This window comes from Ursus arctos, unplaced genomic scaffold (genome assembly GCF_023065955.2).
Source record: "Ursus arctos isolate Adak ecotype North America unplaced genomic scaffold, UrsArc2.0 scaffold_19, whole genome shotgun sequence".
NCBI lineage: Eukaryota > Metazoa > Chordata > Mammalia > Carnivora > Ursidae > Ursus > Ursus arctos.
In genome coordinates this window covers 45,115,113-45,137,873 of record NW_026622863.1, presented here as the reverse complement: position 1 = coordinate 45,137,873, position 22,761 = coordinate 45,115,113, and the positions used below count along the sequence as shown (strand labels likewise).

The 22,761-nt window shown below is 59.0% G+C and overlaps 1 protein-coding gene across 4 annotated transcripts; it reads right to left on the bottom strand.

Moving 5' to 3' along the window:
* Nucleotides 1–350: 350 nt before the first annotated feature.
* Nucleotides 351–22,522, bottom strand: LOC113243560 (latent-transforming growth factor beta-binding protein 4). Of its 4 annotated transcripts, XM_026482271.4 has the most exons (30): nt 22,255–22,522; nt 18,739–18,930; nt 18,308–18,555; nt 18,129–18,231; nt 17,658–17,732; nt 17,423–17,545; nt 16,736–16,900; nt 15,970–16,116; nt 15,739–15,846; nt 14,994–15,125; nt 14,780–14,905; nt 13,925–14,050; nt 13,140–13,382; nt 12,521–12,646; nt 12,313–12,432; nt 11,311–11,439; nt 11,007–11,132; nt 10,496–10,618; nt 10,172–10,303; nt 9,064–9,195; nt 8,859–8,984; nt 7,085–7,231; nt 5,517–5,783; nt 5,153–5,224; nt 4,710–4,838; nt 4,373–4,519; nt 3,485–3,637; nt 2,408–2,788; nt 1,864–2,016; nt 351–783 (listed from the first exon to the last, which is right to left on the bottom strand). In XM_026482271.4, the coding sequence occupies exons 1-30, from the start codon at nt 22,493–22,495 to the stop codon at nt 629–631; spliced, it is 4,647 nt and encodes a 1,548-aa protein (XP_026338056.1). In that variant the 5' UTR covers nt 22,496–22,522; the 3' UTR covers nt 351–628. The 4 variants fall into 4 exon arrangements, with proteins under 4 accessions (XP_026338056.1, XP_026338055.1, XP_026338059.1 ...); XM_026482270.4 differs by having other exon boundaries at nt 15,739–16,116; XM_026482274.4 differs by lacking the exon at nt 8,859–8,984.
* Between the last annotated feature and the right edge of the window lie 239 nt (nt 22,523–22,761).

Sequence of the window (22,761 nt, the reverse complement as noted above, 5' to 3'; positions counted from 1 at the left end):
AGGGAGCACCCTGAGCAGGGCCCCACAAGGGGGGGGGGGCTTGGGAAGGGGACAGATCTCTCCCGAGATTAGAGAGAAAGGAAAAAATAATGCCATAGACACAACTACGTCCCTGTGTCATAGAGCTTTGGGCAGAGAAAATGAAGCAGAAAGACAAGAGAGAGAAAACAAAGACAGAAACAGACATAGGAGGAGAAAGGCAGAAACCAAGAGCCAGACTAAGCGACAGAGGCAACGGAAAGGAAGAGAAAGACATGGAATCAAGGTTGGGAGGAGGATGTAATCTAGTGGCTCTAAGAACAAACTCCGGAGCCAGACTTTGAGATACATGGGCAGACAGAGGCAGAAGCTACAAAATAGGTGTTTTTTAATTGAAAATTTTTATAAAAAGGAGAGGGAACGTGAAGGGGCCCGTGGGCTAGTCCCGGGGTCCCGCAGCGTCGGTAGGAGGGGCTGAGAGTGGCAGGAGCAGTGAATGGCATCCCTCCTTCCATCGGTTCGCGCTTCGTGCGTCCCTCCTCTGTCACCCGTCAGGCACCCACTGCTCATGCGCATAAGCGGGCGGGAGGGTGCACGGCAGAGACGCGCGTGCGCAGGCGCAGAGCAAAGAGCCTGGGGCCTCCGAGGCTCAGGCCCGCGGCCTGGCGGGCGTGCAGTGGTGCGGCTGGTGCGAGGGTGCGAATCCTGGGCGGCAGATACAGCGGAAGGAGCCATCGGTGTTGACGCAGCGTGCATTGACGCAGAGCGGGGAGGCCGCCTCGGCCTCATCACACTCGTTGATGTCTGCAGAGAGAGGTACAGGGAGCGCTGCTCAGGCCTGGGGACCCCGGAGCCCGCTTGTCTGGCCCCTGGGGCTCCTGGGGCAAAGGGGTGCGAATGCTGAGCCTCCTACTTGGAGTCGAATCCAGCCACTACCACCTGCTGGCTGTGTGAGCCTGGGCAGGCGGTTAACCTCTCTGTGCCTCAGCTTTGTGTTCTGTGAGATGGGGATGGTAGCCCCTAGGTCACTAGGTTTTTGTTAGGAAAATATACTGATAATGATACCACAACGACCAATGCTTACTCTATATCAGACACTGTTTAAAGCACATTACGTGTATTTATCCTCCTAATAACCCTATGAGGTAGGTACCGTGATCCCGTTTACACATGAGCAAGCCGAGGCCCTGCCTGGGGAAGCTCCTTGCCCAATATCACACAACAAGCCCCCATTCTGCCCAGCGAGTTCTCAGACCAGCTCTCAGGGTCTCTGAGGGCCCAGGCCCCTGCTATTTCTTGGGTGAGTCCTTCGGAAACTCAGCTCTCGTTCCTGAGCCTTGATTTACACATAGGGCTCAGGGTCATTGTAAATCAGTTGATGGTCACAACTCAATGAAATAGGTTCTACAACTATGCTCCTTTTTGGGATGGGAAAAACTAAAGGGCCAATGACCTGTCCAGGGTCGCACGGCACGTTGCTAGACTGAGCCTGAGGTCTGTCCGATATCCCCCCCCAGTCCTGGACTGTAACCACTTTGCTTTACTGCTGCCTATACTAGGCAGCCATGATTCATATTGCCATTCTACAGACGAGAAGACCGAAGCTCTCCAAAGCGGTGGAGCAAATTGCCCCAGGCAGCACTGGGAGTCCTTAGACATCACACCTGCAGGATTCTACAGGGTTCCTCGATCCTGCTTCAAGCCCAGGCCAGGTCCCTGAGGTCCTCGCAGCCTGACCTCACCTTCTGCTGGCAAGCCCCATCCCTGTGCAGGAGTTCCTTCCTGCTCCCTCTGGTCTGGCTGGACCCCCTGATGTTCCTGACATCCCCCCCCCCCCCAGCTTCCACCCTCTCCCGGCACAGGCTGGTCCTGGCCGCCCCTCACCGACGCAGGCCATGCGGGTCATGTCCAGGCGGTAGCCACTGAAGCAGTCGCAGGTGAAGCCCTCGGGGACGCGCACGCAGCGGCCGTGGGCGCAGCCATCCAAGATCCCGCACTCCTCTGCCTCCAATCCCTCGTAGGGCCCAGACAAGGTGCCTGCGGAGAACGCGGGGTCTCAGCCTTCCATCCCTTGAACCTCCAACGTGGAGCCGCGCCCCTGGCCGGGTATCCTCTTCTAAACTGTGAGTCTGGCTCCGGGGTTGCGGGGGGCGCTGTGGGGCCCGGTTTCCCTCGCTTTGCTCTCCCCCTGTCCTCCTCACTTTCTTGGTCTGCAGGTGTGTTTCTGTCCCTCTTCATCACTGCTCTCCGTCGCTCTCTCCGACTGCATCTGTGTTTCCCCATCTCTCTGAGCCAATAAACACCCCCCCCCCCGCCCCGGGTTCTCTTTGTTTCTGGATCTCACCCTCTCTTGCTCCCTCTTCCCTGTCTCCATCTCTCTGCACCCCTGACTCCTCATCTGTCTCCATCCCTCACCCGCGGTGCTCACCAGGATAGCCTCCACCTTCAGGTGACTCCTCAGGCTCTGGGAAGGAGCCACGGGTGTCGCGGGACCGATAGCGCCAGCGGCTGCCTGGGCCAGGTGGCGCGGCAGCCTCAGATTCACTGTAGGGGCCGCCGTCGTCCTCAAAGTCTGGCATGTCGAAGGGTGGTGCTCCGTACGGGGCCTCCCGGCGGGCGAAGGGCCCAGGAGGAGGTGGGTAGGGGTCGTAGGGGAGCACGGGTGGCGAGTACAATTCGGGCCCATAGGGAAGGCCCTGGTAGGGTGGACCTAGGTCAGGGCCATATTCGTAAGGGAGTCCAAAGCCACCTGGCCGCGGGGGACCGTATGCAGGCGGACGCAGCACATTGCACAGGGCCTCAAAGTCATCTGTGAACAGGAGCCGAGCCTCATGGTTAGTCCTTGCTGGCCTCATGTCCCCGGCATGGAAAGAGGAGCCCAGAGGAGTGAGGAGGGCCTTGGGCCGAGGCAGCGGAGGGGCTTCCAAGGAGGGGGCTGGGATCACAGGGTCAGGATTGGGGTTTCTGGAGCCAGGATTAGGGGGCTGAGGGCTGAGACTGGGATTCCAAAGTGCTGAGATCAAGAGTTCTAAGTACTGCTGCTAGGAATCAGGGTCCAAGTGCTGGAATTTGGGGGACCCATGGGATCTTGGACTAGGGGCCTAGAGAAATAAGATGGGAGTATTTTAGGGACCAGAGCTGGGGAGTCCCACGGACTGCTACTGGGGGGCCTGCGGGCCCAGGATGCATTGGAGGGGATCTGAGCCAGGGCACCTGGAGGCCTGAGGACCAAGGACCAGGGTTTTGGGCCTGGGGTTGAGTTCCCAAGGGCTAAGGATTGGGGGATGCGGGGCTTTTAAGAGCCAAGCTTTGGGGATCTCTGGGGTTGTGTGCTGGGGTCTTAGGCACCTAGAAGTGAGTGTCCAATACACTGGGACTTGGAGGTCTGTGGGCCAGGACAGGGGGTTCTGAGCACGTGCTTTTGAGGTCTAAGGGTACAGGATTTGGGAGGAGGGGTCTCATGGGCTGTCTTGGCCTCTGAGTGTGGCCCAGGCAGTGGCGGTACCTGAGTCCTGGGCGGGGCAGAGGGCACAGTCCATGCCCCAGGCTTCGCCGTAGAGGCAGCAGCACTCTGTGTAGGTGGCCTGGCGGTCCAGCCGAGGGCGACTACACACGAGGTCAGCTCCCACTTCCTGCCAGCACACTCCCAAGTTGTCATCTGAGGGCAGAGACAGCATGCATCAGGATGGGACAGGTGGGATCAGGTCCTCCCCAATGCTTGGAGCAGCCCAGCCACCCAGTGCCTAACACCATATGCGTCTCCTCAGCTGTGATCTGCTTCCCAGAGGCCCCCTGAGGTAGCTCCAGGTGAGTGTAGGCTTAGTCTGGCATGAGGCAGTGGAAGAAGAGAGTTTGGGTCAGTGGGCAAAAAGAAAGGACCCCAAGAGATAGAGACAAACACATCCCAAGGGTCAGAGCCTCCAAGAAAAACAAGAAAGCAAAGATGCAGAGAGAGAGAGACGAAAAGAAACAGACTTAGACCCAGAGAGTGGCAGAAATTCCAGAAAGCCCAGAGAGGTGGAAAGAGACAGAGACACACAGGGAAACCATAATAGGAATTATGGCTTTAGCACTTAGTAAGACCAGGTCCCATAACGGTCCTGAAATAAAATTCCGCACAGCCACCCCGTAAGGCAGAGGCAATCGCCAGCGCACCCAGGGTGCCGAAAGGAAGCCGAGGCCCAGAGGCGATAAGCAACGTGCAGGTACACCCGACCAGCAAGTGGCAGGCGCCTCTGGAACATTCGCTTTCCGGAGAACGTTGGACACCAGGCCAGCCCGCCTGTGAGTATCCGGCACCGCGACGAAATGGGGGGTGAGGGGGCGTGATCGGGCCCGGGGGCGGGGCCCGGCGCGGGCGTGAGGCGGGGCCGGGGGAAGGGGGCGGGGCTACCGAGGCTCTGGCTCTCGTTGGAGACGCAGCGGCGCCGGGAGCCGTCCAGCACCAGCGGGGGCTCGCACGTGCAGTGATAAGAACCCACGGTGTTGACGCAGCTGCCGCCCTCACACGCCGGCTCCTCGTCCGCGCACTCGTCATTATCTAGGGAGGCGTGGAGGGAGTCGTTAGGAAGCAGCCGTGTATCCTTTCCCACTTCCCAGCGCGTTGAAGTGATGGATGGAGTCTAGACTCCAGGAAGGACTTCCTGCTGGCGATGGCCACGTTCCAGAGAGGGGCTGGCGGGGTCAAGGGTTGGGGAGGGTGGGGAGCAGGAAGGAGGAGGGCCTCATACCAACGCACTCCAGTCGCTGGGCATGGTAGTAGTAGCCGTTGCTGCAATAACACGAGTAGCCTGGGGCCGTGTTCACGCACACGCCGCTCTTGCACACCTGGTCTCGGAAAAGCTGGCACTCGTCCACGTCTGCGGGAAGGATGGTCAGAGGCGCGCCCCACACCAAGCAAGAGAGGGGCGGGCCAGGGTGTGGGGCGGCTGGATGGGCTGGATGGGGGAATGTGTGGCTCCGAGGCTTGACCAGGGAAGACAGGGGCCGAAAGGTGGCGACAGAGACCCAGAGGTAGAGAGGGAAGGGTGGAGGTAGAGAGACAGAGCGGGGGTGGGGGGCGGAGTAGGGGGGACCGAGAAACAGGGTGAGAGATATAGGTAAACAGACCGAGAGGGTGAGAGGAGCGGGGCCTGGGGGCTGAGGGGAAGTGGGGCTTGAAGTCTGGCCTTACCCCTCCGGAGGCTCAGGTCTCCGCTCGGTGCCAGGTAGCCCCGGCCATGGGGGCACAGTGACTGGTACTCGGCTGCACACAGACACAAAGCTGAGCCCAGACACCCTCGACCCGGCCCCTGCCCTGGGCCCTGGACTTACTCTTGCCCCCCCCTCCCGGGCCACCCTTCATCACCCAGGTTTTCAGGCCCCCTGCCTTTGTGCCCACCTCTCAGCCTCATGCCCACCTGGCTGGCAGCTCACCCTTGCCCTTATACTTCCCAGTACCCCAGCCCATGTCCAGATGTGTCTGCTGTCCCAGTCCTATCCCCCCTCTCTACCCAAACCCTCGGCCCTCGCCCACCCCATAGGCCCTGCCCGCCCACCTGTCTCGGTGTTGGGGCACTGCTGGATGCGGCAGCCGCTGCCCCAGCCCTCGCCCACTGTGCAGCAGCACTCTTGCCACGTCACATTCCGCGCCAGGATGTTGTCACAGGCATCCGGAGCCGCCGTGTCAAAGTAGCACTCCCGGCGCCCGCTGCCCACAGGGCCCTGCCTGGGTGGGCTGGGCCGGCGGGGTGGGGATGGCAGAGGTGGCCGGGCAGGCACACCCGGGCTGGCAGGTGCCTGGGGCTGTGAGCCTGGGAATGTGCCTAGGGAAGCAAAGGGCTAATTTAGCCCGGTGTGGGCTGAGCCTCCCACCCCTATGTTATAGATGAGGAAACTGAGGCAGACCCAGACTCCACACCTCTCCCCATCTGTCCTCATCTCTCTCATTCTGACCCCCTGTCATTTTTCCATCTCCTGTCTCCCCAGTTCACACCCTCCCAGGTGTCTGGTCCATGTCCCAGATGCAGTTTGGGGGGGGGGGGCGTTCTCTGGCCTCCTGGATACCTCCTGGGTCCTCACATCCAGTGCGTCCTAAACTGGCCTCGGAGTCGTCCCAAACCTCGGCTTGGGCCTAGACACATCTCCCCCCTCCACCAGGCAGCCCACAGCCTGTCCACTGGCCTTTCGCCTTCTGCCACCCTCCCTCCCCTCCTCTCCCACGACCGCTGCCTTGGTCCAGTCCTGTCCTCTCCTGCCCAGGTCCCTGACCCAGCCTGCTCCCTAGGCTCCCAGCCCCTAGTGTCACCCGCTCCAGTCCTCCATATGGCAGCTGGAGGGAGGCTTTAAAATCCGGTGATACCCCTCTCCCACTCAAAACCCTTCCACGGTGCCCAGTACCCTCAGAGAAGGCCAGCCTCCCGCAGACAGTAAACTGGTGCAACCTGGCACTGCACCCTCCTTCGGCCTCATTCCTCCCCACCCCGTCCCTGGCCTGTACAGACTGCCACCCTGAACTTATTTTTGTTCCTCAAACATGTCAGGTCCTCTGTCGCCTTGCCAGGACTTTGCCCTTGCTGTACCCTCTGCCCAGAATGCCCTCCCCCACCCATTTCACCTGGCTTATTTCTACTCATCCTACTGCTCTCAGTTCAGACCTCCCTGCCTATAGGAAGCTCTAACTTTTCTCTCAGGCTGGGGTAGGCACCTCCTCTGGATTCCCACAATCCCCTAGCCTTGCCCCATCACAGCCTTGTTCCCTTTGGCCCAGGCTTCCTCCTTCCAGCTCAGATTTCTCCGGTTGTCACTGGTGATATCTCTGCCTGCCCCCTCTGGACTGTAAGCCCCTTTAAAGACAGAGTGGTCTCTATGTCCTTGGGACCTAGAATAGGGCCTAAACACAGTGGATGCCCTGGGAACATTTGTTGAATGAAGGAATCTAGTAGAGTCAGGGACAGGGCTGATACCAATTCCCCCCACCCATGTTAACCCATGTGTTCTGAATTTTTTATTGTTATTTAAAACAACAACATTTAACTGATGGCAGCCGTCCGTGCCTAGAATGGTTAGTCCACATATTTTTCTGTGAGCCCTGCAGCCATCAGTTAAATAGACACATCAGTCTTACCAGCAGAAGTTCGTGGGGGAACACAACGTCCAGTCATGGGGTCAAACTCCTCAGGGCTGGTGGGACAGACACAGAGGAAGGAGCCTTCGACATTCTCACACAGGGCAGCTCCACACACACCCTGTAGTGTTTCACATTCATTCACGTCTGTGAGCATGAGACAAAAGGGAGGGAGAGTCAATGGTTGTAAACATCTGTGATTCCAAAGGTCTGAAAGTCTGAAATACCCAAATATAACGGGTATTTTTAATCACCCAGACCCCATCATTCAGTTATCTTTTGGGGACAAGCCCTGAATTTCCCTTGGGAGCCTCCTCCATTTCAACTCATGTATTTTTACATAGGATTAAATCTACTCCAAGTAGACACAAGGCCCAGGCACCGCCAACCAGATTACTACATTTCTCTGGTTCAGAGAGATGGGTGGTGACCAAGCTGGGCCAGTCAAAGCCAGTCCTGGAACTTTTGCTAGAAATAGCAAGCAAATTGAACTCTAGGCTTGCCAAGCTGAGGATGTAAGCCTGGAGGTGCTAGGGCCTTTTTTGTCATTGTGAAGAGTCTGCCTGATTATAAATACAACAGAGGAAAGCAGAGCTGAGGGGGGGAGACAGCTAGCCTTGTTAGAATCCCTAGATCCGGTGTGCCTCAAGTTCAAGCATTTTCCAGGACTTCACCGTTTTAATTATTCTCAAAGAAATAAAGCCTGTTGTGTTTGCATTTGTCAAAATTTAAAGAATATATAACTGGGGCGCCTGGGTGGCTCAGTCGGTTATGTGCCCAACTCTTGATTTCAGCTCAGGTCTTGATCTCAGGGTCATGAGTTCAAGCCCCATCTTGGGCTTCACACTGGGCGTGGAGCCTACTTTTAAAAAATTTATATATTTTTTTATTTTATATTTTATACAATTTATATATTATATATTTTTTATATATAATATATATTTATATATATTGTATATATAAAATTTTATATTTTATATAATTTATATATATCTAAGATTCATGCAGCTCACTCTCTCTATATATTTATATATATTATATATTTTTATATATAAAATATATATTATATGTAGTTATATTTTATATATATAATTTTATATTTTATATTATATATATACATATGTGTGTGTGTATATATATATATATATATATATATCACTAAGATTCATGCAGCTCACTCTGTGTAAATTGAACCTCAAATGGAAATATCTGGAAACACCTACTGGACTCTGGTTAATGCTATGCATACTGAAGAATTTAGGGAGAAGTGTACTGATGTTTGCAATTTTAAACTGATCCCAGAGATAAGGTGGATTATGGACAGATAGGTGAGACAGCAAGTATAATAAAAGAATAATGGAATATAGATCATGGGTATGTGGACGTTCATTCTACAGGTCTTTCAATTTTCTGTACGTTTAGACATTTTCCTCACAAAACGTTGGGAAAAAAAATGTTTATGTGCACTTGAGTGTGCATTAAAAAAAAAGATCAGTGTGTGTTTTACACACTTTATGCATGTATTTTTTTTAAGCCCTCCCAAAACAAGATCTGAATGAATAGGGTTTACTGTTGCTTGTAACCGAAGCAGTCCTGACTGATACGGAAACTATGTGGAGTCCAAGGTCTAAGCTAAACAGGCCCAATGTGTGTGTGTTTGTATTTGCTCACAGCGAATGTGAACTCACATCTGTTCAGGTCTGTGGAGAGGAGCAGGGCCTGACCGACCCCCCCCCCCCACCTCTGGCCCCAGCCACCCCCAGGAGCCCCGTACCCACGCAGTGACGCCCGTCCCTGGCCCCCTCGTATCCCTGGTCACAGAGGCACTGGAAGGAGCCGGGCAGGTTCTGGCACACGGCGTGGGCCCCGCAGAAGGACTGATTCCGGCATTCGTCCACATCTGCAACCACCAGACAGTCAGGCCCTTACTGGACCTTCCCTCCCCTCCACATCTCACCCAAAGCTGGGCGGACACCTACCCTGGCATCCGCCCCCTGGCGTGGGCTGATAGCCAGGGTCACAGGCCGGTGTGCAGCGGTAGGAGCCAGGGGTGTTCTCACAGCGCTGAGCTCCACAAATCGCTGAGCCATATTCTTGGCACTCATCCACATCTGCGGAAAAGAGCGGGGTGGGGGAGGGGAGGGGAGTCACAGGACTGGATTCACAAGTTCCCGGTGCTGCTCCCAGTTCCCGTGACTGAGAAGTCTATAAATCTGGTATTCAAGGAGTCTGAGCTTCTAAAGTGTTGAGACTCTTAAGGTCTCACTGCCATTTCTCACACAGCCCGAACATGGTCCCACCTCAGGGGCTTCACACTTGCTGTTCCTTCTGTCGGGAACACTCTTCCCTTGGCTATCTGCATGGCTCCCTCTCTCATTTCACTCAAGTGTCTAGGTCAAGCCCCTTCCCCCACCACCCTTTCATCTCTGTCCAGTTATCCTGCTCTATTTTCCTTCTTAAACTTGATCTTATGTTATCCATGTATCTCTTGGCATGCCAACTGTCACCTCCCTAGACTATAAACTCCACAATACAGGGACCTGTGTCTGTCTTGTTCCCCCCTGCATCCCCAGGGTGTAGAACTGTGCCTGACACACAGTAGGTGCCCCAAACTGTTTGCTGAATGAACCTTGAATCTACTTGCCTATTTACTGTCTATCTCCCCCCCCCCAACTTTTCCCCTTCATCTCCATGAGGGCAGAGACTTTGCTGGATTCATTGCCTATTGCACCTCCAGGGTCTGGCACACAGTAGGTGCTTAATGAATTCTTGTGGAATTAGTGAATGAGGTCCCCTGCAACTAGGCTTCCATGGATCAGAGGTCTGGCAGCCAGAGAGCCCAAGATAACCAGCCCACAGTAATTTCATGTGCTCCCCAAATCCTCACACCTCACCTCCATGAGAAAATTCAAGGGCACACTGGTGGCTTATTTCCACCACAGAGGTGGGGACACGGTTTAGTGCATTGGTTGGGGGCTCCTTCCCTCCCCTCAAGCCTGGAAGGCAGGTTCTCCTCCTCAGTCCCCAAGGGAGCTGACTCCAGCGACTTGTCCTAGGGGCAGGGGTGGGGGAGGAGAGAAGTCTCACCATCACAGGTGCCCTCAGGGCCCGCGTGGTAGCCAGGGTCGCAGTCCCGGACACAGCGGTAGGAGCCCGGGGAATTCTCACAACGCTGGGACCCGCACAGGGCCGGGCCCCGCTCCCGACATTCGTCCACGTCTGAGGAAGAAGACAGAGCAGTGAAATGGGGGAAGCAGGGGAGGCTGGGAGGCAAAGCAGAGCAGGTGAGGGAGTCATAAAAGGGAGTGGAGAGTCAGAAGGGGGAGGAAGGGAAAAAGCAGCGGAGGGGAGACGGATACGACAGAAGGGGAGCCAGAGGGGCAGGGATCGGGCCGGGGAGGCGCCTCTCACCGAGGCAGGAGGCGAGGTCTGGGCCGGCACGATGTCCGGGAGGACAGACACACTCGAAGGAGCCGTCGGTATTGGTACAGATGCCGCTCTGGCAGAGGTCTTCCTCGCTGCACTCGTCCACGTCTGCGGGACAACCGCGGCCCACCTCCGCTGCTTAGCATTCTAGGCCAGGCCCCTCGGCCGCCCTTGCCCCGCCCCTCTGGCTGAGGTCTCCCACTCTTTTCCCCCCCGCCAGCCTTAGGCTCCTCCTTTCCCCGCAAGCGCCACCCCTCCGACGGGTTCAGGCCCCGCCCTTTCCAATCAAGGCGCAACTTATCCAGACTCCGCCCTTTCCCCTCCAAAGCCCGCCCCTCCCTGGCCGCCGCCTGGAAGCTCCACGATAGCTGCTTTGACTTTGATGATTTGAGACCTCAGTCCAAAAATTCAGACTCCGCCTTCCTCCCTCTCTTAGTCCTGATTTTCTTGGTGTAAGCCCCCCCTTTCCCGGTCCAGGCCCAGCTTGGGTACTGACCGAGGCAAGAGGCTCCGCGGGGTCCGGGCCGGTAGCCAGGGGCGCAAGTGCAGGCAAAGGAGCCGTCGGTGTTGAGGCACTCGCCGTGGGGGAAACAGAAGTCGCCCTCGAGGCACTCGTTCACGTCTAGGGTACGGGACAGATGGGGTCGTCGCCCAAGGAGCAACTCCACCGGCAAGCCCCACCCGCAGCCTGTTAGTCCAGTTTCCATCTCCCCAACAGCCTTTGCCCAGGAACCCAGACTAAGGGGTTCCCAGGTTCCCCGGCCCCTCCCCGCCTTCGCCCCCCCTCCGCCCCTGCCCACCTGCGCAGGGCCCAGGCCGACCCGAGGGCGCCCGGTAGCCGGGCGCGCAGCTGCAGCGGAAGGAGCCCTCAGTGTTGGTGCAATGGCCGTGGGGGCCGCAGGAGGCACCCGAACTGCACTCGTCCACATCTGTGGGAACGCGGCTTTCAGAAACGGTCCTGGTCTAGAGACCCTGGAAGGATTCCCTTGGGGCAGAGGGGTCTGGAGAAGTTGGCGGGTAGTGTCTCGGGTTGGATATGTGGCAGAAGTGGGTGGCAGAGACCAAGATTCCCTGATTCTAGGGACCATAATTGGGTGTCCTTGGGGGTCCCCAGATTTCTGGGAACTCCCTGTGCTGGGATCCTGGAGTCAGTGAAGGGACTCTGGATTAGGACTGGGGTCAGAAATTAATTAGGGCAAGAAACCAGGTATTATAAACCAGGATCATTGGATGGCATTCTGCTGAATCAAGGGTCAGAGTCAGTGACTGGCATATGAGACCAATTCGGATCAGGGGTAAGAGTCAGGGTCCAGGGGTCAGGTCAGGGATCATGAACTGAATCGGGCCCCAGGGAAGGTATTCTCAGAATGGGCAGGGACAGTGAGAGACAGGATCAAAGGTCACAGAGAATCAGGGGTTATGGCAGGAGATATGGCTAGGTCAAATATTACAGTCAGGTTCAGGGGTCACAGGTCACATTCAGGGTCAAGGGACAGTCAGGATCAGAAGGGTTACAACTGCCATCAGGGTTGTAGTGAGGGTTTATCAGCAGGGGTAATGGTTAGGGTCAAATGTCACAGCCAAGTTAAGGGTTCATGGGTCACAGAATCAGATGTCACGTTCAGGGTAAAGGTTCATGGTCCAGATCAGGAATTGCAATATGGGTCAGGGGACTATAGTCTAAGTCAAGAGTCACAGTCAGACTCTGGGGGTCCAGGGGACTGAGGTCCAGGTCAGGAGGTTGTGGGCCACATCGAGGGTCATGATGCAGGTCTAAGGTCATAACCAGGGCTTGGTCTCACCAGTACATCGGCCGTGGTGCAGGTGGTGGCCAGCAGGACAGGCCCTGCACTGGAAGGAGCCGGGTGAGTTCACACACTCCTGCCCAGGACAGGCCAGGTGATTCTCACACTCATCCACATCTGGGGAGCAGGGGAGAAGGTGGCCTTGAAGGAGCAGCCCAGAGCCCCCCTCACCCACCCACACTCCTCCCTCCCTCCCCGGCCTCACCCTCGCACTCGGAGCCGGCAGTGTTGGGTTGGAAGCCCGTGGGGCAGATGCACTGGAAGGAGCCTTCCGTGTTCTCACACCGGCCATAGGCGCAGGGTGGGGGGCTGCGGGCACACTCGTCCACATCTGGGGCAGAGGGAACCGGTGGGGCTGAGAGAGGGGCCTGGACCCAACCATCCCCACTGCTATCACCAGCCACCCCAACATTCCAGTCTGGAGGCAGTCTCTTGGACTTTGCCCAGGCTCATTCCACCTCCCAGGAGGACAGACTCCTTCCCTGGTGCCCCACTGATGGTCTCTCCAGCTGCCACGGTGAAGCTAGGGCACCACCTCCTGCAGCTGCCCTCCCCACCTCAGGGTGTGGCCCCCTCCCCAGGGTTCCCAGGAGCCAAGAGTATCATTCCAAAAGGGAGGAGGAATGGAGAGCACCCTCATATTTGGTGAAAGGGGAGAAGACGCTGGGTTCAGACCCTCCCCACCCTCTCAGCACCTTCACTCCTCTCTGTCCCTGCTCTCCCTCACCAAGCCCCATCACCCTGTCTCTCTGCCCCCCAACCATGTCTCTCTCCAGTACCCACAGCCAATGGGGGTGGAATGGGCTTGGACTGCACACCCTCACCTTGGCATGGGGCCCCTGGCCCTCGAGAGCGGAAGCCAGCCGGGCAGGCACAGTGGAAGGAGCCCACCGTGTTGTCACAGCGGCCTGGCCCGCAGGGCGGTGGCTCTTGGGCGCACTCATCCACATCTTCTTCACACGCCGAACCCCGGAAGCCAGCCGGACAAACACAGCGGAAAGAGCCGGACAGGTTCTCACAGACCCCTCTGCCACAAAGGCCCGGGCTCTGCGTGCACTCGTCCACATCTGCGCGGGGCAAGGGGCCCAGAGTCACACCTTTATGCCCCCCACACCCCTGCACTCCGCTTGGCCTCCCTGACCTCCATCACTTTCACTTTCCCCTCTCCATCCTTCTACCTCCTTGTCTGCCTCATTCTAACCCCCTGTTCCCCATTATTCAAATTCTCCATCCTCCATCCCCCTACCTTTTCAATCCCTAAGCTTCCAGTCGGCCTCCAAGAACTCTAGTCCCCATCAATTGGCCTCTTTCTGCACTGTTCTCAATAACTCTACCCCCTTCCCCCATAACTGACACCTCCATCCTCCATCCCTCTGCTTCTCCATCTTCCATGACTCAGCTTTTCTGTTTTCAAACACCTGGCCTCTCCATCCCCATGTCACTGTGTCTCTACAGCCGTCAAGTCTGCCTACCGGCTCTTAGAACCTGCCACCCCCCACCCCAGCAATCATCCTCCCCCTACCTCATTGCTCAGTTTCTCCATCCCTCATCACTGCCGCTGTACCCTTCCCCCCACACCCCTTCCCCTCTGTCCCTCCCAGTTCCTCACCCTGGCAGCCGGCTCCGTGGGGAGCAGCCTGGTACCCAGCGGGGCACACGCATAGGAAGCTGCCTGGCGTGTTCTCGCAGCGCCCGCGGTCACACGGCGGTGGCACACGGTGGCACTCGTCCACGTCTGCAGGCACCAACCCGGAGGTTGAGACTGGGGCAGACACTCCCCCTCACTCCCCCCACGCCCGCCCTCAGAGGGCTCAGGGAGGATGGGAGGTGGAGAGGGCAGGGGCGGAGCCAAACTTGGGCCAGGGCCACACTGGGGCGGGAGCCAGGGGCAGCGGGAGAGCCCGGGGAGGGAGGGAAGAGGGCAGGTGAGAGGAGAGGACCAGACGACGACTGGGGACACGGCCATGGCAGAGGCGGAGAGAGGAACGGAGAGGGGGGCAATCTGGGGAGGGCAGGACGTGGGCAGGGCCAGGGCAGGAAGGGCGGCTATGGGGACCGAACAAAGGGAAGGCAGGAGCGAGGAGAGGGCCGGGACGGGGAGAGGACGGGCGGGGCACGGGTGCGGCAGGGTGGGAATCGGGGGTCGTGGTCAGGTGATAGATTGAGGCCGGCGTAGGGCAGGGTTGGGCCCGGCGGAGGGCGGGAGCCAGTCCGGAATATGGAGGGGGCGGGGCCGGGGAGGAGCGCAGCCGGACCTGGTCCCGGAGAGAAGCCGTGGTACAGCAGGGACCGGCCCCGACGGGAAGAGCCGGCTGCGTGCCGAAGAGGCAGCGTGGGGCGGAAGGGAAAGCGGGAGCCGATCGGGGGGCGGGAGCAGAGGCGTGGGGAAGCGCGGGAGGGCGGGAACTGCTGGAGGGCGACGGGGACAGGGTGGGGCCTGGAGCTGGGCTGGCGGATTTCTCACCCAGGCACTCCGTCCCCCGCGGGCCCGCTCGGTAGCCCTGGCCGCACACGCAATGGAAGCTGCCTGGCGTGTTTTCACAGCGCCCGGGGGCACAGGGCGGGGGCACACGGCGACACTCGTCCACGTCTGAGGGCACGGAGGGGGCTGGTCAGGAGGTGACTGGCAGAGCCCCCCCCCCCGCCCCGCCTCCGTCCACCCCCACTGCCAGGCTCACCGACGCAGTGTGTGCCCTGCGGGCTGAGCCGGAAGCCAGAGTCGCAGGCGCAGGTGTAGCCACTGGGCCGCGGGATGCAGCGTCCCGGGCCGCAGACCTGGGGGTTGCGCTGACACACGCCCACAGAGGGACCTGGGGAGGCCAGACAGCCAGGGTTCCCCCACCTCTGAATCTTTTGTCCCCTTCATCCCAGTACACTCCCCTCAGATCCTTTGCCTGAGACATCCTCATGGATGTACCTCCCCAAGCCCAGTCTTGTGCTTCTGAGCCTCCTCTCCTTTATTATGGACGTTCTCATCAGATTCTCTCCCAAATTCCCTTTATTGCCACCCCGAAGTCTCCACTTCTGATATTTTGCTTTCCAACCCTCTGCCCGAGATACGTTCTTAGTGCCCTCTGCGTGAAAAGTGATTGTCTAACGTTAACTGGGCACTTACTACGTGGCCAACTCTTCAGAGACAGTTCAATGAATCCTCACAATGATCCTCACTTTACAGATAAGGAAACTGAGGCTCAGAGAGGTTAAATGCCTTACCCAGTTGACAGAGATCTTGAACCCAGGCCTGTCCGACACCAGCTCCTAATGTTACCCAACACTTGACTCTCCAAACCTTTCTCTCTTCCCACCCATTCCTTAACTCCTCTGGCTGTAACATCCCTATCCTGAGATCTTCACCTTGGAGCTCCCCCCTAAAATCCCCACCTGTAATACCCCCATCAATGCCCTGGATTCCCTCTACTGCACCTGATTCAGGGATCTCAGGACCAGACCAGGCAGGGATGCTGGGCGGGGGAAGCTCAGGGCCAGGCCTGGGCTCAGGTGGGGGTTCTGGACGGTGGGTGGGCAGAAAGCCTGACAAAGAAGGGGTATCAGTGAATGGAGACCTGAATTTGGATGTCCCCCCTCTCCTTTTTTCCTTATGAGGCTGGGGCAGCCCCTTGGAGATGGCATCTCCTCCCCCAGAAACCAGCTCACCCGTGGGTGGCCTAGGAGTGGAGGGTGGAGCCCGGTGGCTGAGGGACACTCGGGGTGGCTCCTGGCCCAGGGGTCTGGTGTTGTAGCGGAGGTCAGAGGCCGAGTAGTGGTAGCCAGGGCCAGCAGGGCAGATCTCCCGAAAACCCTCTGGAAACAAGAAAGGGAGGGGGAGAGAGAGAATGTGAAAGCAGGAGGGAATGAGAGGAGTCTAGAATCTGGCTTTGACTGGGGGCAGGGCTTGGTTTTGGGTGTTGGTCAGGGGTTTGGGCTGGATGCTGGTTTGGGGTAGTAGCCTGGCCAAAGAATGGGACATCCCAGAGGCTAAGTGTGGGACCAGGGGTGTTTTTCCTTATTTGGGATAGGGACAGGGACAAGGGTTGAGGATGGGATCTGGTTTAGTCTGTTGCAAGGTCTGGTTTTAGGCAGAAGCTAGACTGCTGGGGAAATGTCTCAGGAAAGGGGGTGTCTGGGGTGGGGCCCAAGAAGGAGCCTAGGCTGAAGGCAGGGTCTCAGGAACTCGGACTTGGCCAAATCTTGGGGACAAGGTTGGGCAAACAGCGTATCTAAAAGGCTAGGCATAGTAAAGGCTGGCGACGACTCGGGGTGGGTGAGGTGGGGCCCCGGCCTGGAGTCCAGTCTGAGGATCTCAGGGGCTGGGGGCGTGGCCAAGGCTAGGGCCCAATCCGGATTGAGGGCCCCGGGGGCGGGGCCTAGAGTGGGCACCCTGTAGTCAAGTCTAGAGATTGGCCAGGCGGGAGGCACTCACCTGAACCGAAGGGTGGACAGAGCTGGCAGCCTCGACCCCAGGCTTTGCCCACGCGGCTACAGCAGCAGATCTGCTTGGTGATGTTGCGCAGAATGGGCAGCGAGCAGCCACCGTCGCGGAGCACACGGAAGCAGGGCCCTTTGGCCTCTGAAATCACGTGCTGGGCTGGGGGTTGGGGAGAAAATTATTCAGGGCAGGCTTGGGAGTGTAGAGGAACTAGGGGATCTGGGAGACAGGAGGATGGTCCCCGGGAAGGTTTGGTGGGTGTAAAGGCCATTCAGAAGAGGTCTGAGAGGGTCTGAAGGAGAGGTGAGGGGTCTGGAGGAAGGTTTGGAGCCTGAGGAAGGAATAAGGGAATCTGAGAAGGATCTCGGGGTCTGCAGAAGGTCTGGTAGTGGAGGGAGATGAAAGGCTTCGGGGCCTGAGAAGAGCTAAGAAAATCTGAAGATCTGAAGGGATACAGACCTAAAGATTTGAAGGGTTCTTAGAGGGGCTGAAGGTCTAGGTAGTCTGGGGATGTGTAAGAGTCTGAGACGTCCCGAGGGGAATCTAACAAGAGTGCTTGGCGGGAGTCTGGGAGGATCTAGGTAGTCTAAGGGAATTAAGGCCCAGGGATGCTCTGGAATGGGTCTGGGGGCTGGGAGGACAGACGTGGGATCCAGCCTCAGCCCCCTCCTGGTGGCTCACAGATGCAGCTGCTGCGGGATGAGTCGTGCAGGAAGCCGTCCGGGCACACGCACGTGTACCCGCCGTGCGTGTTCGCACACTCCCCGTGCTGGCAGCGCCCGCGGGTCGCGCACTCATCCACATCTGCGAGGAACGCAGTGAGTGGTCTCAGGGGCGTCAGGGATGAGCTCCCAGCCGGCCCAGCTCATACAGCCAAACCCTTCCCACTACTACCCCCTGCCCCGCCCCCGCTCACCTTGGCAGGACCCATTAACCCTTTCAAAGCCTGTTGGACACGGTCCATCTGGGGTGCCCACTCTGCCAGAAATCCCTGTGGAGAGAGAGAGGGGTGGGCCGGGGCGAGCGGAGCGAAAATAGATGGACGGGGACAAAAGAGATGGGAGGGATTAAAAGATGTTAAGTGTGGCTTGAGTGCAGTGTGAGCCTTAGGTAGGCAATGGGACAGAAGGCAACGTGGGAGGTTCCAGAAATGCGTGAGTGGGGGCCGTGGCATAAAGGTGGGATGAGAACAGAGTAGCCAAAGTCAGAAAGTGGAGCGGGCGGTCCCAGAGCGGTATGGATAGATCTAGACTGGAAATGATCCCCACAACTGGGTAGGTGTGGCTAGATTTTGTGAACACGGTTTGTCTGTGGGCAGGGTACCGGGAGCCACGGGGTTATCACCTCTCCCCAGCTCCGAGCACCTCAGGGACGTCCAGGGGCTTACCCAAGTGCTCCGAGCATGACTGACAGTCGTGAACGCCCCAGGCCAAGCCTGCCCCTCTGCAGCACACCTCCTGAGTCCGGAGCCCGGGCAGCGGGGACGCACACTGTGGAAAAGTGTTGGGTGAGCGCGCCCCCGCGTGGCCGCGCGCTCCGGGCCCCTCGCCACCCGCCTCGTCTCACTTCGCCTCCGCGCAGCTCCCGAAAGCAGTAACCGAAGCCGGAGGCATCGGAATAGCTGTCCTCGCGCGGCGCGCTCTGTGCCAGCACGGTGTAGGGAGCCGCCGCCTCCGCCCGCGCCGCCGCCTCCGCCCGTGCCACCGCCTCGGCGTCCGCCTCCTCCCAAGAGCCGGACACACGCTCCACCTGGTGTACCACCACGGACGCCTCCTGCGGGTGCTCCACGTGGACGCTCACCATGGACGCCACGCCTGGAGGGAGGCACGGCAGGGCAAAGGGGCGTCTCCACGGGTTCTTACGGACTGGGACTAGGAATGGGGGGAAGGGCGCGCTGGAGAAGGATACTCAGGGGAAGGCAGGAAAGATGAGGGTCAGAGAAACGGCGAGATAGTGGGCAGATGCGTTAGACAGGACCCCGGCCTCGCTCTCCTCACCGTGCTCGTCGTCGCGGTGGTTGGCCAGTGGCATGGTGTACACCGAGCGGGTGAGGCCCGGCATGGCCGGGGCCGGTGGCCGGGCGCCCGAGGAATGCAGCTGGCAGAACTTGCCAGCGAAGTCCGGGGGACAGAGGCAGCGGTCAGGCTTCACGCACACACCGCCGTTGTGACAGATCAAGGGACACAGGACTGGGGGGGGGGGGAGAGAGGCTAGCTCAGGCCCTAACGTTAGACTCTAAGTATCACCTCGTTGTAAGTCGCTCTGCCTTCAGCTATCTCGTGTCACCCTCACTAGCCCTGGCCACCTGCATTGGCTGGGTCCAGTCCTACAGCCCTCGGGTGTACCTCCGCCCACTGGGTCAGCTCACTATGCCCTCCGGCTCTTCATTCACTTTCAGGTCACTCCGCCCTTCCTCTCCAGTCCCACTTTGAGGCCGAGTCCAGGCGTTCCAGGCCCACCGAGACAGCGCTGTCCCCGCCCATTGGCTCAAGCCCGACCACTGTTGCTCTTTCCTTAGCAGTTAGCCCCGCCCATCTAATAATCTGGCTGGGTCTTTAGCTGCGCAGACCCGGCACTGGTGTCTTCCATTGACTAAATCGACATTTTGGTCACACACACCCCCCCCCAGCACCATTCCCCTCTCCCAACCCTGTCTCTTTACCATTCTAGGCACACGCACATTCCGTCTGGCCGCAGCCACGACACACAAGCTCCGCCCACTGGTTGTGCGTCCCCTTCTAAACTACTCGCCCACATTACCTTCTATCCGCGGTATTCTAAACCTCACCTGTCAAGGTGTTTAACCTGCTGCCTTTAGCCCCGCCCACCTTCCTTTTCTCACGCCGATTTCCCCAGGCTCTTTGGCTCACGCTCCTCCCGCCCCACCTCCTTGGCTAATGGGGCGTCCTAGCCCCACCCACCGCGCTTTGTCTCCGCCCACGTCCCCTCCGGCTCTGGCTGCAGAGTTCTAGCTCTGCCTTCCCGCCTCCTGTAGCCCCGGGGCGGGGCCGCGACGGGGACGCGCCTCCTCTTCCCTCTGCACGCCCTCGCTGGGCCCCTGGCCACCTCTGGGCGGGGCACTGCCAGCTGTGCGGCGGGGTAAACAAAGAGAGGGGTGCGGCGGGGGTAGGGCGGCGGCTCCGCATTCCGGACCCTTGGGGAGCCCCGAGCCCTCTGAGCCAAAGAAGGCCGGACGTATCCTGCGAGGGCACCCCCTCCCCTTCTCCCCCGGGGCTGCAGAGAACAGCTGGAGACAGCTGTGAGGAGGGAGGAAGGGGGCAGGCGGCTGGGGCCGTCCAGGAAGGCGTGTGTGGGATTCTGAGCCACACACTGGAGAGAGGGAAAGCATAGAGGAAGCCCCTTCTATTTAGAAGGGTAAAGAGACTGGACTCCTGGAAGGAGATCAGATAGAGTGCAGTACTCTGGGATTCAAAGATGGCTCAAGGTTTCTAGAATGGAAAGAGAGCCTAGCTCAGAGGAAACCGAAGCTTCCTTTCATTAGAAGTCTGTTAAATTCTTTTGGGGAGAGTTACCTAGAAAACAGGACTCTAGTGCCTTCTAGGGGACAGCTAAGTTGAGGGTGCTGAGAACAGGGTTTACATGGAGACATGGGATTCCCTGGGAGTCCCCAGCACACAAGAGCCTCAATTGTCTGGGAAGATTCTAAGATACTGTGGCTCCCCCCATCACCCCCCAGCTAAGGGATTAGGTGCCCAAGTCTTTGGATTAATGGCTGTGTAGGGGGAGCACAGTGTCTGGAGAGTCTTCTTGTGACAATCAGCTGATCAAGACCAGCTCTGGGGTTCTGTGAAGATAGATGGATCAGAAGTTCCTGGGGAGGGGGTCAGCTGGAAAAGCAGGGTTTGGAAAGCTAGGAATCAGGAATCTGACAGCACTCAGTTGGAAACTGTAAGAGAATGGTAGTCTTTTGAGGAAAGAGAATTCAGCTAGGGAGTGCAGTTATCACTGTATGGGGTTTGTAATCTGGGGTTTCTCTGGGAAGTAGGGAGGAGTAGCTGAGGGACAATACTACAGAGCTCTCTGGTGAGGGGCACAGTTTGGGGGGATTACATCAGAAGAATGGGAGGGAACTTTACTGGAGGGGCTGGTCTCTGGAGTCTGTTGATAGGGGTGGGGAGGAGGCTTAGGGTCTGAAGGCTGAGATTCTGGGCTCCCCCACTTAAGGGAGTCAGGCCAGGACTCCAGAGTGCCCTAATAAGGGTCCTTAATTGAGTAGCAGGAGAGGCTTAACTAGGAATCATGATTCCAAAATAGGAAGGGTCTCTGCTGGCGGTCACAGGAATCCAGCTAGGTCTCAGGGCATTTCCCAGCCCCCACGGGCATTTCTCCACCTTTTCTCGGTCTGAATGCCGGCTCCCCCACCCAGCTCCCTTGGGGCTCCCACACCCTGTATGGGTCAATACATGGGCACTGCCAACTCCATGCCCCACGCACACCTCTGGAGGAATAAGGATATGAGGACATCGGGGTCCTGCCGGGGTCAGCCCCCCTTCACATGCCCCTCCTGTGCCTCCAGGGGCTTGGCACCCGCCTGGGCATGGCGCCTGGCACGGGCGCGTTGGGGCTGGGCCGGGAGGGAGTGTAGGAAGGAGGGAGAGAGGAGAAGGGAGGGAGTGGCAGCGGGCGGGGGCTCAGGCGGGAGATGAGCTCACGCCGGCCAGGGCTGGATTGGCTGGGGGCCAGGCTGGGCGAGTTCTCAGAGCCAGGGGCCCCCACTCCCCACTCCATAGGGCCTCTGGGGTTGGGGGCAGGTAGGCCCCCACCCGGAGAGCCCACTCATCCCTGCACCCTGGGGCCAACAGGTGGCCCGCCCTCCCCACCTCACCTCCCCACCTCACCTGAGGGGGGGGGTCCCTACTGTAGGAGTGCCTGGTGCACACCCTCCTGTCCCCTCTGCCCCCCAGGGGGCGCCCCTTCCCCTAGTCTTCCTATCTGGATTTCTCTCCCACGTGCGACCTTTGCAATTCAAGGGCCTGCAGAGATCCTCCTTCTAGGGACCCTTTCCCTCTCAGCTCTTGGGATCAACTTTCCTCACCCCAATCCCCCTCCTCAAAGGCACTCTCACCCTGGACTTTCCTAATCCCTCCCACCCAAGACACAGAAACTGGGACACCCCTAGGGGCCCTGAAACTCTCCCTTGGTCTCCAGGGACTCCTTACAATCTCAGAATTGGGGCCCCCTTCCCCCAAGCTCCAGGCCCCTCAGTTCTTGTATCTCCCACTTTGACTCAGAGGTATGAAAGCCGGCCCCAATCCCCTCACGTGGGACACCACAGGTCCCTGAGAACCCTCATTGCCTGCAAAATCGGGACCCTCAGGACTCAACCCCAAACGCCAAGAATTTAAGTCCCCTTCCTTAGATACCCCAGGGATTCCCCGGCACTCCTGCACACCGAATCTGGGCTCCCTCTCCCTGGGGGACTGTCTCTCCCTTCCCCGGGGACCCTCCTCCCCCTGGGAGCCCCTCCCTCGGGACCACCACCCCGCACTCACAGGCGCGGAAGCCGGGTCCCCCCGGGGCCGCCCCGCCGGGCGCGCCGCTGTCCACGCTGGTGGCGTTGCGGGGCGCGCAGGTCGGGGTACAGCGGGAGCCGGTGGGCCCATGGACGCAGCGCAGGCCGCACACGGCCGGGGTGAAGCGCACGCGGAGGCGCTCTCGGGGCCGGCCCAGCACGGGCTGCGGCCCGAGCAGCGCCAGCAGCACCATTAGCGACACCCGCGCGCCGCCCGCCATGGCTGCAGCGCCGCGCTCCGCCGCGCCGCCGCCCCAGCCCGCCCGAGGGGCCCGGCCGCGCCCGCCCGCCTGCGGGGGAGGGCGGCCGCGCCCCCGCTCAGGCCCCCCCCTCCCCACCACTCCCTCCCCGGCGGCCGCGCGGGGGCGCGTGGGGCTGGGCGCGCAGCCAGAGGCGCGCAGGCTGGGCGCTAGACTCGCCGGGGGGAGGGGGGCGCCCTGTCTGCCCCCGCCTCGCACCAACAAGTGAATGGGGCCAGCAGGGGAGC